The sequence below is a fragment of the Pelophylax lessonae genome (assembly GCF_965119305.1).
Source record: "Pelophylax lessonae genome assembly, chromosome: 7".
NCBI classification, from domain to species: Eukaryota; Metazoa; Chordata; class Amphibia; order Anura; family Ranidae; genus Pelophylax; species Pelophylax lessonae.
The window spans coordinates 237597809-237616415 of NC_138774.1; the positions used below are offsets into that span (position 1 = coordinate 237597809).

The following is an 18607-nucleotide window of genomic DNA, read 5'->3' on the forward strand; positions in this document are numbered from 1 at the left end:
AGGTGGTTTTAACTTGCAGAATGCACTAGGAGAGGCTTTAACTTGGGTATTGCACTAGAAGGGGGCTTCAACTTGGGTATTGCACTAGGTTCCTGCAGCGTTACATCATGTCTCACCTGCTCCACGCGGCAGAGTTTATCCACGGTTCCCTGGTAATGCTTCATGCAGTCCTCAGCCAGGTGTAGGTGAGTGGAGTACTGCAAAGAAATCATACTCTTTACTAATTACAGTATAGCAATGCAAATGTTTACAGTCATGGCCTGACAGAACTGGAGAGAGTATCATTATGACATTGACACATGAAATAGCGCTAGGCACTCTGGACTTAGGAGTCAAAATTAAATGGGCTGGTTTTAAAAGAGGAAAGCGTGTCCATTGGAGGGATACGTGATGAATGTCACTGGAGAACTGGGTGAGGGACATTTGGCCTTAGGCCAATACCAATATTTAGGGCAGCCATCAGAAACTTTGGGGCCCCTTACACAGCTTTAAGCCTGGGCCCCTCCGGGCCTGACCACCAACATTCCGTAGGGCCCATCCTCTGGCCGTCCCACCGAATCTGCCTACTGGCCATCCCGCCGAGTCCTTCAGTGCACCCACTTCTATTTTAACACTCTTACAACTTAATAAATGAAAATTAATACAATCCATCAAAGAAACATCCCCATATTATTAAGCAAAGAGACATCCCAATCCAACAAAGAGACTGCCTCATATATTCAGCAAAGAGATATCCCAATCCATCAAAGAGACATCCCCATATATTCAGCAAAGAGACATCCCAATCCAACAAAGAGACGGCCTCATATATTCAGCAATGAGATATCCCAATCCAACAAAGAGACGGCCTCATATATTCAGCAAAGAGATATCCCAATCCAGCAAAGAGACGGCCTCGTATATTCAGCAACGAGATATCCCAATCAAGTAAAGAGACGGCCTCGTATATTCAGCAACGAGATATCCCAATCCAGCAAAGAGACAGCCTCGTATATTCAGCAAAGAGATATCCCAATCCAACAAAGAGACTGCCTCATATATTCAGCAAAGAGACATCCCAATCAAGTAAAGAGACAGCCTCATATATTCAGCAAAGAGATATCCCAATCCAGCAAAGAGACAGCCTCATATATTCAGCAAAGAGATATCCCAATCCAACAAAGAGAGCCTCATATATTCAGCAAAGAAATATCCCAATCCAACAAAGAGACTGCCTCATATATTCAGCAAAGAGACATCCCAATCAAGTAAAGAGACGGCCTCATATATTCAGCAAAGAGATATCCCAATCCAGCAAAGAGACGGCCTCATATATTCAGCAAAGAGACAGTGCAATCCAGCAAAGAGACATCCCTTCAGCTGCATCCGCTTACTCTGCAGCCGCCATGCTTTAGCAATTGCTAGGTACTACAGCTGCAACTACTCTGTCTCCTTGGTTGGGGCCTGGGCGGCCGGCCCCTCGGAACGCCTGGGCCCCTTACACGTGTATGGGCTTTCCCCCTCTGATGGCTGCCCTGCCAATAATATATGTTCCGACCCTAAGAGGGAATGTTTTACTGTTCAGAAATGAATCAAAGTAGGGTGCACAGATAATGACATTTGCAGAGAGTTGTTTGGAGGTTTACGATTACAGCAGTGGCCATTGACTTCCCTTATATCTTTACCATATACCAAATTTTTAAACCACAAAGAAAGCTGATGCTGGAATGTAAACTTGACCATACACGGTTCAATTTCTGTTGACTCAGACAAAATTCCCCTGGTGTTGACTCAACAAAATTCAACTGAAAAGTAGCCAGGTGGAAAGTTGTCAGCCAAATAGCGACTAGATCCAATCAGATTCAGTCACTGTTTGGGTATTCAAGCTAATTCTATAGCTGAACACAATAGGAAGCTGTGCTGATTCCTCCATCTACACTGTTCAGTATGGATGGAGGAATCTATTGATTTTCTCTCATTCTGTTCATGATCTAAACAAGAGAAATCTAGCCACGTATGGCCAGCTTAAAGCTGTACCTATCATGAAAGAGCCACTTGGCTTTGTTTGCCCCCCCAGGCCAGAGGGTCTCAGTCCACCCCTGATTAATGTCTACAGAAAACATTGAAGCACAGTGGAGGTTCCCTGCAGATTTAGAAATGCAAACATTAACTTCATCACTTTCAGGGAGGCTGTAATATGAGTTGTAGTGCTGATTTTACTATAAGTATGGTTGAGATCCTGTCCAGTAGTAAAGTGATTGCTATGTCTGCTTATGGTAGTATGACCATGGACATTGGTGTGCACAGACTATTGCATTAGGGTGTGTACCCCAAAGTTCAAACAAACATGTGTGTGCGTATATATATAGGGCATATATGGGGCAGTGATGGTGTCAGTAGGGCAGAGATTAGTGTTAGTTGGGCCGTGGGCAGTGTTAGTATTTTTTTTTACAATTCTTTCAGGAGCCCCATTGGGAGCTTTGGTGAAATTTGGGGGGTTTCATTTTTGTGACAGAGATGTCTCTTTTGTGTGACAGAGAAAGAGGCTGAGGACAGAGATTCCCCAGCCCCTTTCTCTGCAGCGTCAGCTGCACGGGAGAATGAATGAATGGGAAATGCTCTGTACTGAGCGGCTTTCTGTTCATTCACAAACTGAAGCCTAGTAAACACAGTATACTAGGCTTCAGTTATGAATGAGCACAGTGCGTGATCTGTACCAATTACTTACTGTGCTCATTCAGAAAAGGAAGCGGCCGGTAAATGACACAGGCCCAGGCAGCAGGGGGAATCTACGCCACACGGGGGTGATTAGGGTGTGCCCAAGCACACCTGGTACACCCCTGTGCATGCCTATGACCATGGATCAGATCTGTTGCAGTAGTAGAGAGACTTCTTTGTCTGCTGACCTTACATGGATAACATCAAGTGCAGAGAGATAGCTATGTCTGTTGACTATTCAAGGAGCATTAGAACGTATTAGAAGTAGTAGTAGAAGGATTGCTATTTTCGCTGACTATACTATGAGTGTGGATCACAGTATAGTAATAATAATAATAATAATAATAATAATAATAAAGATTTTGCTATGTCTGGATCAAATTAGTGTAGCAATAATGAGATTTCTGTGATATGTTATTCAATATCTCCACTTACCTTGCTTAGCTCTTTTTGGTACTGTGGCATCTTCTTCAGCATTTGAGAAAGATCCCTCATGGTTGCCTAGGACAAACAGAATGAATCCATTAGTACTACTGTGGATAGGTTACCTAGTGGTGTTACCCTGTACCGGTATGAAGATTCAATCACCTTGTCACCTGTGTTCATCCTCTTGCTGGAAGAAAAGTCCTTCAGAGAGCGGGTCACCTCCCTAGAATTCAGAAGAACAGAACAAGTCAGCTAAATAGGAATAATCTTATAAGAACCGTTAATAATTAATTTTTCTTTTCTTTTGCTGTATCCCACTGAGATTTTCCTCATTTAATTTCTCTAGAAAGAAATATAATTGGAAGGAAATCATTCCTTCACCTTCAGGACTGAGTATTCTCCCCACTCCCTTTTGTTACAATTGCTAGGACCTGGAGATCATCTGCTCAGGCGCCTAGCACTGCATTACAGGAGGAAGTGGAGAGAGTCACATGTGCCTCCATATCAGGAAGCACTGTTTATTTCTCTTTTCTCCATGAGAATGAAAGAAATGGTTAAATGTCCCAAGGGAAGGACACTATATGCAGGGATGGGAGGGGATGATTTAAATGAACTTGTTTGTAGGCAGGTGCAGTCTACTTTCTTCACTGCAGGTGGCGCTCTTTCACAGTGGCACTGCAGTTGGAGAGGAAGTCAAGGGATACACAGTTCCTCTATGGTTTCCTGGGTCACTGGGGAAGCACGCGTTTGGATGCTGATGCCCCATGTGACTCCAGCAGCCTTCTCGGGCTGGGCAGAGCTTACTTAGGACCCTGGCTCCCAGGCTTGGAGTGCTTTTGGCATGTTGGTAGAGTAGTGACAAGTATACCACCTGTTAGGGACAGTACTAGCAATAGGGAAAGGTTCCTGATGAGGAAGGAAAGCGTAGGATCGCAACCCCTTTGGACATCTTCCTGTTTGGGGCACTGGACGGCCAGGCCACATTCCACTCTCTCAACAGACGCTATCAACCCAGATGCCTGACATCTTCACACCGTTGGAATTTGTTAGTGTACCCAGCTTGGCAGGCATCCCCCTGGGGGTGTTGTGAACTGTTGTTTCTTTATTACCATTTTCTATTGCACTTGCCTGTGTGAGTAACTGCCGCCGCACACGCTGCACCCCACCTACATGTTGGTTTGCCCTCCGTTGCTAACCCACATGTTCACTTTAAGGTCCTATCTAGCCTCTTTAGGCCAAAGTACTTACTGGGAAACCTCTGCAATGTGTTTGTGACGTAAGGTCACCCAAAGATCATCATCTTCATCTAAGAGGACCTCCTTGACTCGCTGTTCTCCTATACCACTCGTTTCATACCTAACAAGACAAAGATATTTTAGAGACTTAAAACTATAAAACTGTCATTACAGAAAAACAGGGCTTCTGCTCACAGCAAACAATCAGATCCATTTTTCATTTTTATAGAAAAATTATAGATAACCCTAACCTGGTTGCTACAGACAGTGGATCTATTTAAAGAGGAACTTCAGATTCATTCAGCCAACAGTAAAATATACATTTGCATGATATTGTTTAAATATAGGAAAAACTTATAACCCTGAAATGAAGAAACACTACAACACATGTCAAAGTGAAACCATACACTAGATTTAGAGAAATACAAGTCATCGAACTAATGTAATCTAACAGCTAGAATAAATAACTGCCTGGACAAGTACTGTATTTTCTGGCGTATAAGACTACTTTTGAACCTCAAAAAAATCCCCCAAAAATGGGGGGTCGTCTTATATGCTGAGTATAATATCTCCAAGGTAAACCTAAGTATAAGTATTACCGGTAGATGTAATTTCTCAAGACGCTGGCTGTGTGGGAATCTTGTACCGGTATACCGTATGTACCGTAGCTTCAGCTACATACAGTGTACCGCGCTGAGCCAATCAGGGAGAGCGATGTATTCTATTATTGAATGCAAAGCCTGCTCGGATTGGCGGAGTAACATCAGCCCGCCTCTCTTACTCTGTCAATCCGAGCAGGCTTTGCATTCAATAATAGAATACATCGCTCACTGTGATTGGCTCAGCACGGTATACTGTATGTAGCCGAAGCTACGGTACATATGGTATACCGGTACAGGATTCCCACACAGCCAGCGTCTTGAGATTACATCTACCAGTAATACTTATACTTAGGGTACCTTGGAGATATTATGAGAGATTACATGTATTACAGTACTAGGGTACCTTGGAGATCTATGAGAAATCTGATGTTTTTCAATGGTGTTGCCTTGCTTCGGAAGGGGGATAGTCTTATACGGCGAGTATAGCCCAAAACCTATGTTTTAACTTGAAAATTAGGGGGGTCATCTTATACGCCCAGTCGTCTTATACGCCGGAAAATACGGTACACGGAACTGTACAAACACATTAATTTATCAACAGTCCACTAAGAGATTATTGAAGAGAGTTGTTAAACAGTAAACTGTGGCATCCTCAGCATCTCTGTTCAAGGTCTTGTCCTACAGGTGATGATGATAATAAATGCCGCATGCACAACACCATCCATAAGTTTAAGAGGAGAAGCAGAGCCAATCCATGAAGGAAGGGTGCTAGAAATGTTGTGCAGAGAAGAAAAATACAGATTTTTGTATTAAGTTATATTTCAGTGTCTGTCATGTGCACCCCAAAAGAAGTAAGGGTGCGCGCCCTATAGAACCCAAAAATCAACATTTATCTCTGAAGCTACAGAGTAATTTAATCTAGACACTTAGATAGGAATAGTGCTGTTTCCTAGAGTCTTCTTTAACAACCAGTTTTATTATATCTGATATGTCAACTTTTTATCTTACTTATAAACATCATTCTCCACCGGCAGAAGGTCATAGCTCATGGCCTGGAAGGTTAGCTCATGCAGAACGGGGGAGGCAGGATCGAAACCCCGATCCAAGATAATGAGTTGTGAACGAGCCTTGTCTGGGCCCTGGAATTGAAGAGAAGAAACCAAACGTAACTAAAGAAGTTCACTACAATATTTATTTATTTATTTTAGAATGGCCTTCATTAATGAGATCTTTTCCATTCCCAATGACTGTAGTTGTTTAATGCCTCACCTCCCCCATTGTGGGATCATCAGCCTTGTATGCATCAAGCTTATCTTGGATCAGCTGCGCAAGCATTGCGTTATCCTTGTAATCTCTGCGGGGAAAACATACGGGGTAATCACTTTTCTTATGTAACCTACTAAACTTCTATAACCAGTTGCACTACACAGCATCCTACAGCCTCAATCCTTCATACACATAATAAGTATACATCACTGTTTAATCTCTATCCCGTTCCTTTTTCAATCATTGGTATTCTCCAATGCAATATGCTCACTCTTTGGAGCTACTGTGTCTATACCTTTATACTGAACTTAATCCCAAAACTAATCTGTTTTTACGTGAATTTATAAATAGACACTAACCCCTAAATCCCAATTAATTCATTTGCTGTATTTTTTCCTGTTTAAAGATTACAACATACAGTACCTGATTCATTGCCGATGCTTTCAAGCTGTAAAAACTAAAGAGTAGCTAGCTTAAGATATCAAGGTTAATTTACTAAATGCAAATAGATGGTTTACTTTGCAGGGGAATATGTACTTTGCCTGGGAAATTTCCCTTAGCTTAGTGAAGGAGGTGACTTCCATCATCCAAAAATTACCAACCCGGATGCACTGCTTTTGTTGTTATATTAGAAGACATTGAAGAGTTGATTGAAGGAAAATAATAACCTAGCTAGGCTAAGAGTGAATTCTCCGTAAGGGCAAGAGGTCCATCACCCAGGGGCATGTCCTCAAATGCTATGCCGATGTCCAGTCACCTGAAGTTATGAGTCTATAACCCAGGGTCTATGAATATAAAGCATGTGTCCTGTACTGTACAATTAACCTTTTCATGCAGGCCATACGCATATATGCAGCCTTCCGGCAGGTCTTAATGCTGAGAGGCCGCATTTATGCATATCAAAATGTAAACAATGCTGTGCTGAGAGCTCACTCCCTGCGCGCTACCGGCACAATTACCGGCTGTGACCGCACTGACTGCCAATCACCGAGGTCACATGATCGAAATGCCCTTCTCTGCCTCCCGGCATCTGAAACTTCTTAAAGGGCCGGGAGGCACCAGCACTAAGGGGTTAAGGGATACTGCTTTTTTTCCTTGCACATGACTAGTTATACTTTGATAAGTACATTTTCCACACATTCACTAAGTTAAGAGAAAAATTGCGTACAAAGTGAACACCCTATTTGCCTTTCAGTAAATCAATGCCATTGTTTAATGCATTGTAGTAAGTAACTATAACACTTACAAGGAAATATTACCTCTCAAAGCGATCTCAGACCACCACTGATGGTACAATTATGAAAACTCTGGATTTTTACTTTATTTTATTGGGTGTGTGCACGTGTTCACATTTCGGACTTTGCTGCTTCCTCTGTCACTATGTTAGTAGGGTACAAATCTATCACACCCAAGACAGCTCAGCCCCTTTCTACTTCTAAAACTGTTCTAAAACTGTGACAGCCATGGTAAAAATCTATTTCACTAAGCTAAGGGAAAAAGATCCCAAGGCTTGGGTGATGCATTGTCCACTGTTTAAAAAAACTGTCCATCAATCTGTCCCCCTAATTGCACACTGCAAGCTATCTGCAAGCTATTCTAAACAATAGAAGTTGCCTACAGGGTCCTACATATAGTACTACTGCAAAGAAATTACTAGAAAGGTAAGAGATCTTTTTTTTTATTATTTTTAGGACTTGAGGAGATACCGCCCCATGTTATACCGCTCCTGAGTTATATGGTTTACTATTGATTTTGTATTTTTCCATTATTTACGCCAATGTTATTGGCTTAATGTTGCATTCTCTTGTGTTTTTTAAAGCCTAAAAAAAATGTATTAAAAAAAAGTAATATAAGGTATACTGTGTGAATGAGAACACATAACAAACATATAGTGGGGGTTTCTCAAACGTGACTGCCTATAAGTAGCCTATATAGAGTAATTTGTCCAAATAAATAGTCAGGTTAACAGTTGTAGCCAGGATCATCCTGCAGAAGGAGAGCCTGAACGACTAATTCCATTTTTCCCCTAAATTCCTTATTTCTGTTTACAAGTAACTGGTTCCATTGTGCCCTAAGGAATAACCTATCCCCTGACAGATCTGCTGTAATAACCCACCCGCGGTAGCGCACAGCTGGATATTCTTTCAAGGTGGCACATAAAGTGGCGAGCTGCTCTGCAAGACGCTCCAGGATTGGGTTCTTCATCTGAGCTTTATGAGGACTGTAGAAACTGTGGAAGGAATCTGGGTAATCCAAGGAAAATACCTAGAAGATATGATTAGTAAAAGTCTAGTGAAAAAAGACATTAGATGGGTCAAGGCATATAATTAAGGTATACCATATATACACTGTATGGCTAAAAATTGACACCCTTCCATTTCATTGAGCACTTTCAATCTTGTGGTAACAGTTTTAGGAGGGATCTTTTCTGTTCCAGCATGACTAAGTTCCTGTTAAGCCCCATAAAGACATGGTTGGGTGAGTTTGGTGTAGAGCAGGAATCCTCAAACTACGGCCCTCCAGCTGTTGCGGAACTACACATTCCATGAGGCATTGTAAAACTATGATATTCACAGCCATGACTAGGCATGATGGGAATTGTAGTTCCTGAACAACTGGAGGGCCATCGTTTGAAGACCTCTGGTGTAGAGCAACTTAAGATGGCTTACACAGAGCCCTGGCCTCAACTTTATTGAACGTCAGGATGATTCTGAAAAACGCCTATGAACCAGGTCTCTTCATTGAACATCAGTTCTTGACCCCCACCAAATGTTCTTGTGGCTGAACATGCTCAATTTCCCACAGAAACACTCCAAAATATTATGGAAAGCCAAACTCGAAAAATGGAGGCTGTTTTAGAAAGGGATGGGGGTTGGGGGCAACTATAAATGAATGGCCATGGTTTCGGAACGGGATATCCAATAAGCTCATACACTGTAGGTCTGGGGGTTCCAATTAAAGCGGAGTTCCAGCCATTTACTCACCTGTCCAACGGTCCAGCGATGCAGCCGCCGGAAGCCTCGATCCTCTCCCTCGGCGCCGGCATCACTGCTGTGGGCACCCGGCTGTTACAGTTTGCGGCTTCACAGCCGGGTACCCACTGCGCATGCGCGAGTCGCGCTGTGCGCCGTGATTGGCCGGCAATCTTCTGGGACCTCTGACGTGTCCCAGAAGATTGCAGGGAGGGAGGGGGAGAGGAGAACTTCCTCTCAGGGCGCCGCGGCGCTCCGAGCGGAAGTGGGAGTGGGTACCTGTCAAAACTAGGTACCCGCTCCCCCCCCCCAAAAAAATGACATGCCAAATGTGGCATGTCGGGGGGTCAGGACTCCCTAAAGCGGAAGTTCCACTTTTGGGTGGAACTCCGCTTTAACATGATTTACGTACGATGCTAGTGGTTTCTTTTTACCTTGCTATTCTGGAACTTTTTTCTACTTGTGCCTGATTACAAGTTCTACTATTCCTTTCTCTTTTTTACAATGTACTTTAAACAACGTTATAAATAGCATCGAAAACAGCTCAGCTCTAGGAGTCCAGAAGAAACCTGCTAAAGTAAGACATTTTCGACTCTTAGACGTACATCTCAAGGATCAGAACATTCAGGGCTATGTGAGATGATTACAGCCACACACACCTACACAGGTTGAACTGGATGGACTATTGTCTTTATTCAACCTCACCTACTATGTAACTATTCTCAATGGGGATCTCGGCATAGAAAAACAGCTATTCAGTCGAAGGGATTGCATGAGGACTCGAGGGCATACAATGCGATTAGAGGAGAATCGTTTTGACCTCAGGCAACGTGGGGGGTTCTTTACTGTTGGGGCTACAAGATTGTGGAATTCTCTACCACAAGAGGTGGTTTCTGCGGGAAGTATGGTGGCTTTCAAAATAGAGAAGGTGCCTGATTTTGTAGCTTATTTATACAGACCTCTATTAGTCTTAAAGCTGAACTTTAGGCAAACAGCTACGTACATAGATTAAAAACATACAAAGGAGTGTTTTTACCAATACAGCAAACAGCTCAGCTAGGCAGATAACACCACTTACAGGTAAGGAATACAGTGGTGTCCTTCCTCTGCCTAAGCCTGCAGATTGGACAGTGAAAGAACTTATGGGAGGGAAGGGGGGGGGGAGGGCGTGGCCATCCTTTTACTCACTCTAGTTTCTCGTCTTACCAGTATGTCCTTGGCAGCACATTTTCATGCAGAACACTTGATTGGTTCCCAGTCCCACCCTTCCCCTTCCCAGTCTCTGTGTTACTGTATAGGGCAGTGATGGCGAACCTTGGCACCCCAGATGTTTTGGAACTACATTTCCCATGATGCTCAACTACACTGCAGAGCGCATGAGCATAATGGGAAATGTAGTTCCAAAACATCTGGGGTGCCAAGGTTTGCCATCACTGGTATAGGGCATGGGTGTTCAAACTGTAGCCCTCTAGCTGTCCCATGAGGCATTGCAAGTCTACCAGTTACAAGCATGAGTCCCAAAGGCAGAGGCATAATGGGACTTGTAGTTATGCAACAACTGGAGCACTTTGCCACTTATTGTTCTTTCTGCAGTCCCTGCAGACAGTTGTCTGTGTTTCCCTTACTTAGGTACTTACAAAGGACAGTAGACAAGTGTTTGGATTTATTTCTTTCACACTATCTTATTTTTTTCTGGTGCTATACATCCCTTTTCTATTTTTTTTCTATGAAAGATCTTGCGAAACAGAATATCAAAGGTGGCACAAATCATATTAGGGGGGCTGAAGGGAGCACAATTGTGGAAGCATTGACTTGTAAAGGTGCTGTAATAGCATTGATGTCTAGCAGTCTCATACAGTGTGCCACTAATCAATGACTGTTGCCTGAAGCATGTCCTTAGTTTCAAACCAGGCTTTTGAAGTGGTTGTAAAGGCTGAAGGTTTTTTTTACCCTTATGCATTCTATGTATGAAAGTAAAAAAACGTCTGTTTGCAGCATCCCCCCATCCCCCCCAATACTCCCCTGAGCCCCATCTTGATCTACCGATGTGCATTACAGCAGCGGTTCTCCCAGGTCTCTTCCTCCTCATTTGCTGAGACAAAGCAGTGAAAGCCATTGACTCACGCTGCTGTCAATTGCACCCATGGAGGAGGGAGCTGGGGGCAAGGCCAAGCCGCACTCTGTGTGTCTTATGGGCACACAGAAGCAGCTCGGGAGGGAGCAGTCATGAGTGCCCCCATAGCCAGCGGCTTGGTATGGAGGTACTTGGCAAGGAGGAGAGGCCAGGAGTGGCGGCGGGGGACTATGCAAAACCACTGAACAGAGCAAGTAAGTATCACAAGTTTTTTTATTTAAAGAAAAAAAACCTTAAGCCTTTAATATCACTTTATAGTGTCTGCAGCCTCTGACCCTCTCTTGTAGCTCTTCTATAGTCTTTGACCATCTCCTGTTGCATGCCTGCAGTGTCTAACAGCTTTCTGAAGCATTCACTTAACATTACGGTCAGCCCTTTTGTGATGTCAGGGGCCACACTTGAGGCCACCTACAGTATATCAAGAAAGTTGACCACCACTGGTATAGAGAACTACAAGAAACTGATACCAAATCAAGCTCATGTACCTACACAAGTTGCATTTAAAAATATATTTAATGATATATTCATGAAAACTAAGCTAATCAATGTAATAATATTATATCTGCCTGTAGATTAGCCTTAAAATACAGAAAGCCCTCACCGCTCAAATTTTTCTCACGTGACACTTACCTGTGACTCATAGGGAAGGAATGCGATGTTGATTTCGGTCAACGTCTTGATAACTTTGGATGCTCGTGACTTGACCAGCTCATTAAACAGGGTGTCTGGACAGGCTGTGGAAACAGGTTATAAAACAATAAGCACAATGGCTGATGGAAGAAACTAAGGGTAAGATGCGGGGGGGGGGGGGGGGCACCAGACCGGGGAGGAGATAGGAGGGAGATCATCTCAGTGTTAGTGACACACTTACAGTCTGTAAAGAAGACGTGTGCTGCTTTGTACTTAGAGGAAGAAGGATCTTTGAAGTCATTGATGAGGGAATGAACAGACTGCAAGAGAAGGAAGGAGCGTGAGAGGAAGCCGAAGGTACAAGGTGACAAAGATAGAATAAGAGATTGCAACAGCAATGTGCACAAGCTATGGATTTGAAATTAAAGTTCCTGTATGGCCAAAACTCTTCTAAAGTTTTGGATAGAGTTTGGAAGAACTGAAACCCCTGCCAGATTTTTTTGGCCTGTGTATATTTAAGGAAAATTTCATCCACTTCCTGGCCAAGATGCAACTTTATAGGAAATCCCTCAAATTAAGGAACTGTCCCTTTAGAAAGGTGTTCCCACTCTGACCCTTGTTCAAGGAACAACTTCAAATTTTAGATTTCGCCTTTCTTTCTTGGTGACAACCATCACCAGTACAAATAGAGGGAAAAATCTCCCCTGTGGGCACACAAGACAGCAATAAAATTTGACGGACGGTCTAACCCTTCTCTATGTTATCTAAATGACAAACAAGGTTTTACCTAGAGATACACTTAAAAGTGTCTATAGACCCAAGTGTAATATATCAGCTTTTGTTATATGCAAACAGTCAATAACCCCATTGGCTTCTTATGTTTTCTAAGACTCTGGCAGCTTGATATCTCTGTACCAAACTTCCCAGACTCATCCTCCTGATTGTCCATAGGACTGCCAGTAGATTCCATAATGAAAACAATATGACAGTCAAGACGGTATGCATGATATGACCATGCTTAAGCATTCGAATCATGGAGAGAACATTCATTATTGAAATAGGGAGGATGACAACAGTGAATTGAAGATACTGCTGATACTACTTAGAGGGAGGAACAAAAGTGATTGCAAAATGTTCTATAAATTGTCCAATTGATTGATTTGACCTCCAAAAAGTAGTTGACTAAAGGTTGTGAACATGTCCCAAACACATACGGTTGTTAATACTAATGCCTATGGCTAGCTTTACAAGCTGTTTTCAATAAAGGCAGCAGGAGGAGTGAGACATTGACATCCCAAAAAACACAAGAAGCTACTGGTGAAAAAAAATATTTATCGGAAACCAACATTTAAATGATCTTTTAAAAATACATTTTTAAGGAAGGCCACCACCCACCCACTAACATTTACCTTCCCTGATCTGTCTGAGTCTAATCCCTGTTTAAGCTTTGAGTAGGAGCTTATATGGGGCCAATGATCTCATGTCTCATATGTGATTGCGTTTTGGTCTGATGATTGAATTCTGAGTCCCGAACATTGCACCCCGGGAGTGAGGAAAAGGTCACATGCTCCCCAGTACCCAGAAGTACTGGGTATTTCTGAGAGCCCCTCACAGGCAAATAGAGTAAAGGGGGAACATAGCAAAGGTGGGTTCTAATGGGCGAGGGAGGTTGGGTGGACTGTCAACAGAATCTTTCACTTACCCAATAAAGAATGATGTGGTTCCATTTGAAATTTGTCAAATAGCATTAAAAACTTTAAATGGCTTTACCCTCTGTCTTTAGTTCCCCCAAAGAAAGCGCAGGAACACCAAAATCCAGGCTGCTCTTTAATGCAAACCCTCTATGGTTGCTGATCTGATCCTATTGCCTCCTACCTAATGTGCAATACTACTGGCCCATCACATGATGCATGTCCTCACTAATCAATATTAACATGCATAAAGCAGAGACTGGTGGGAAGGTAGGGATTAGAGTACAGGGGCTTGTCAATTTTAGGAAAACCTGTCATTTTAACCAGAATTTGAATGGTGTCAAAGTCTCTTTAAATGCTTTAGGAAAAATCTCTATATCTAGAATACTCCTTTTAAAGGAAGATAGAAATATGGTAGCTGCTATTGTTGACTTGTTTTTAAGTGTACAGGCTCAAGGGTTACATATTTACATAGCTAGTAAAAAAAAAAAAAAAAAAAAAACACAATTTCGTTCAACTAATTGAAAAAAAAAAAAATAGAAAACTTCCATATACAGGATCTTATACCCATAGTAGATCCAGAGGAAGGCAAAATACCCCAATGCCCCAAGCATGATTCAATTTGCTCCAGTGAGGGAAAAAGATTCCTTTACTGGGCCCAGGAGGAAATCAGAAATTCTCTGGACCAACAATCCCTGTTAATATTCATTTATATTTTGTGCACTTAGGAATCAATCCAGCTCTTTTTTTAAACAATCTACTGAGCCGGCCGGAACTAATTCCTAAGGGGGCCCTACCTTGAGGGTAGTGATCTATATCCTAGCTTCACATCCTAGTGAGCCATTAATCTGAAGTGCCTTATTGCCTGTCCATACTTGTTCCAGGTCAGTGACTCTCAAGGACATTAAAACAAGGATCAAAATGAAAATAGTGGAGCATGCACCGAGTTAGCAATGGCAGCTCTAATATTTCTGTGCTGAAGTCCTATCGTTAAAACAAAATAAAAAAGGTAGGATAATAGAAGTCACCAAGGACCAATAACTGCTGTCTGTATATTGTATTATACAAACAATTGAAGGCACATTACAGCATGAGTTATGACAATAGTCTTGTGTGTACTGCTCCACAGCCACCAATTAAACGGAACTAGATTGCATCTTCTAGGCGGGCAGAAATCTGACGGGTGTTTGTAGGCAATATAAAATGTTCTGTGAGGGGCTAAGTCTTGTTTTCCATCAGGAAGTTTTATTGACAGTAAGGAAACCCTTCCTGCTCTTCTACATATAGTCTTCAAAGGATTGATAGACGTTAGGTATTATTTTAGCAAGCTGATTAATAACAGAGTTAATGTAAGGAAAAGCAAGAGCCAGCAGGGAAGGGAAACATTGGTTAAATACATATTCATTTTACATTGATACTGTTGCAGTTAGTTCGGTACAGCCTAGCCATTCAATAATACGATACTCAAGAACAAACAAAAGCCCGACGTATTGAAGCCAATGCATGGGTACTTTTACGTTGCTACTTCCACTAGGCATGACTCCTCTATTGATGTGTTTTGCCCTCAATCAGGGTTTAATCATAGGGATCAGGTCATCCCTATGTTAAGCCCTGATTAATGGTGAAATGTGTCACCCATTGGGTCCCACACTGAGCCTAGCACTTGTGGCCATTGGCTATATTGAAGCACAATCCAGAAAGTATTAAACATAAAGTTTGCAAAGACAAACTCCAGAAGTATTTTTTTTTCAGTTTTGGATAGAGCAGGTAAGGGTTGGAACTACTGTTCATTTTTTATTGAGGTTAAACCGATACCGTCTTTTTACCGGAGAGAATGAGTACTGATACTTTGGTCAAGTGTTTGCCAATACCGTGTACCAATACCTTTGCGGTGCCATTTGAGCCCATACAATATGAATAAGCTCAAATTGCACTGCAAAGAATTTCATGCAATTTGAACTGGAAGTCATCACAATTCCTGCCTGAATTGCATGCTGTGTCCCGCACCGCTCCTGTGTGAACCCAGGCTGAAGTCACTATTGGCACTTTTCCACTGCAAGTACCGGCTTGGCTCCACTCGGCCCTGCTTGGCTCTGTTTGCTTTTCCACTGCATGGTACCGCATGGTGTTGGAACGGTTCGGTACGGTTTGCTTTTCCACTAAAGTAAAGTGGGTGGGATAACAACGATTCTCTGACCAATCAGTGGCTAGTAGTGACAAACAGTCAAGGCTGCATGCACAGGATTGTGGGATATGGTAACGGTACGGCCCTCTTGGAACCACAACTGAGGTGGTACTGTTTAAGCGAGCCGTACTGTTCGGTTCCATGTAGTGGAAAAGCGCCGCGGTACCGTACCGTACCGAACCGTTCCAACACCGTACCATGCGGTACCATGCAGTGGAAAAGCGCAAACGCAAACCGTTTGGTTTCATGCAGTGGAAAAGCGCCATATGATAAACCTGGGTTCACGCAGGAAGGGTGGGGGGAACCGCAAGTGATTCAGACAGGAGTTGCACCGCATTCTTGTTCAAATCACATGCAATTCTTTGCAGTGCGATTTGAGCTCATTCATTTTGTATGGGCTTAAATCGCACTGCAAAGGTGCAAATAGTACAAATACTCATGCAAAACCCTTTTTTTTTATTGCTGTTTCCTTACTTATTTCTCTTCATTTCCTACCCATTGACCACAATAGAAATGACAGACAACAACCGAAACCTGAGAGATGTGGGCGGAGGCATACCGGAGGTGACGTCTGACGAGCTGGAGCTCGTGGAGTTTACAAATTTTATATTGTGTAAAAAGTGAGTACCCAACCTGTTTTTTAATCAATAAATATTTTAAAAACTATAATGGACTAGGGGAACCCTTTTTATACCCGCACATACAGTATTTCACAAAAGTGAGTACACCCCTCACACTTTTGTAAATATTTTATTATATCTTTTCATGTGACAACACTGAAGAAATTACACTTTGCTACAATGTAAAGTAGTGAGTGTACAGATTGTATAAAAGTATAAATTTGCTGTGTATATGGCATGGATATGAAGATTGTCTTGGATTATAACATACAATATAAGAAAGTGGAACAAATTATCACCAAATACTGGCCAGTATTAAAACAGGATAAAATCCTTGGACCACTGTTATCAGACAGACCTAATTGTGTTTATAAACGGGCCCCTAACCTTAGGGATAAAAAAAGAATGTTATCGAACCTCTGAAAATGAATAGTATGTTCAATTGGAGGATCAAAGGATTCCGTGCATGCGGACACTGTTACAGTTGTGTAAGAGTACCCGAAAATATTAAAAAGAGGACGTGTTTTGAGAATCCCCTTACTAACAAAGTGTATGAAATCAATGATTTTGTGACTTGTGACACGGAGGGCGTTGTGTACGCCATTAAGTGTCCCTGTGACAAAATATATGTAGGTCGTACAAAGCGAACTCAAGAAGAAAGTATACAAGAACATGTCTATAATATTAATAGAGGTTTTGACAAACACTATTTATCTCTGCTTTTTTTAGAGAGCGACATAATCAAAGTTGTAAGGGTTTACAATTTTGGGGAATTGAAGCTCCCAAAAAGCATTGGAGAGGGGGCAATTTTGTTAGAGAATTAAGCAAGAGGGAATCCTGGTGGATATATCAGTTAGGTTCATTAGCTCCTGGGGGTATTAATAAAGAATTTGATTTAGAATGTTTTATTAGTAATTATTGATTTTATTTCAAAGTGACTATCTTTTTACATAACATATTAGTTTTATTTTAGAGTTTTTATATATTTTTATAGATATCCCCCCCATTATTAGTATTATTATTTTGATATATTTATTATAATAGCATATATTTTTTTTATTTTGGGGTGATGCATATATTTATATATATATATGTTTTTATTCTGATTGTTATATTGGGGTGTCTAATTCACATATGCATTTATTGTATTGGTTATTTATGTTGTTTAAATCGTGATGGTGAAGGAGAGGAGATTACTGACAGCTGCTTCTGGCCGTCCTTTATGTATAAAAGGGAATATCATACACAAAATGGTGGCGCCCATTGAACTACGATAAAATGGCGACTGATACTCACCATATAAATACAGAGACAGCCTTCCGTCCAATCATATCCCCCTGAGGAAGACACAAGGTCCCTGTGTCGTCACGCGTAGGGGAGGGGCAAGGACGGACGGAAAGCTGCACTGACCGAGCCTGTGACTGAGAGGCTGTCGGCTGTTGCCGCTCGTGCTAGGCTGTTGGTCTCACCGCACCACCACGATACCTGCTTATTGATGCCCATGATAGATTGGTGCACTCTAGCATGTGAGTAGTTTATACATTTATTTAATAAAAAATTTTAAAAAGATTTCAGCACTATCAAGCTTCTTTTCCTTTATATGACACCAAGGGTGTGCACCAGACGGAGTGATACCCTATAGAGGATCTCCACCTGGGGGGATTGAATAGATCCTTTTTCAGCCCAGGGAGGCATTAAGCGTTTTTTACACGAGCTCAATTGAAAAGTCACACGTGATAAGTTGAGCGCCCAATCACCCCTGAGGAAGGAGCTGTATGGTTGACTTTGAAACGCGTTGGGTATACACCTCAGAATACAGCGGTTTCCATCTGCCGTGTGATTTTATGTATCGTATACAGCTTGCCATTTTTTAACCCATTGTTAATTTTCTTTAATAAATTTGTTTGTTCTTTAACGTTGTGAGCTATTCATATTTAATACTGTATTTGTGCCTGAAAAGTCCCACCCCTAGGGGAAATTCTTTTCGTAGTTTATATTCCGGATGTGGCACACCTGAGAGTGACCCAACATGAGCACACATTTTGTTTTTACACTTCATACATTGGGACTTATTTGCACATTACGGATTTTTGTACATGTTTGCTTACACTATTATTTATTAATTTATGTACAGTATGTGATTGTACAC

The 18607-nt window shown here is 42.0% G+C and overlaps 1 protein-coding gene across 2 annotated transcripts in view; it reads right to left on the minus strand.

The window, feature by feature from the left end:
- LOC309560308 (syntaxin-binding protein 1) overlaps positions 1 to 18607 on the minus strand; it is a 101795-nt gene that overhangs the window by 33000 nt on the left and 50188 nt on the right. For both annotated transcript variants that reach the window (XM_082263924.1, XM_082263923.1), the window contains exons 5-13: positions 12204 to 12282; positions 11963 to 12066; positions 8343 to 8491; positions 6230 to 6314; positions 5969 to 6099; positions 4372 to 4479; positions 3286 to 3346; positions 3133 to 3198; positions 117 to 197 (exon numbers count right to left, since the gene is read on the minus strand). In XM_082263924.1, coding sequence (XP_082120050.1) covers positions 117 to 197; positions 3133 to 3198; positions 3286 to 3346; positions 4372 to 4479; positions 5969 to 6099; positions 6230 to 6314; positions 8343 to 8491; positions 11963 to 12066; positions 12204 to 12282 — 864 coding nt within the window. The remainder of the gene's footprint in view (positions 1 to 116; positions 198 to 3132; positions 3199 to 3285; positions 3347 to 4371; positions 4480 to 5968; positions 6100 to 6229; positions 6315 to 8342; positions 8492 to 11962; positions 12067 to 12203; positions 12283 to 18607) is intronic.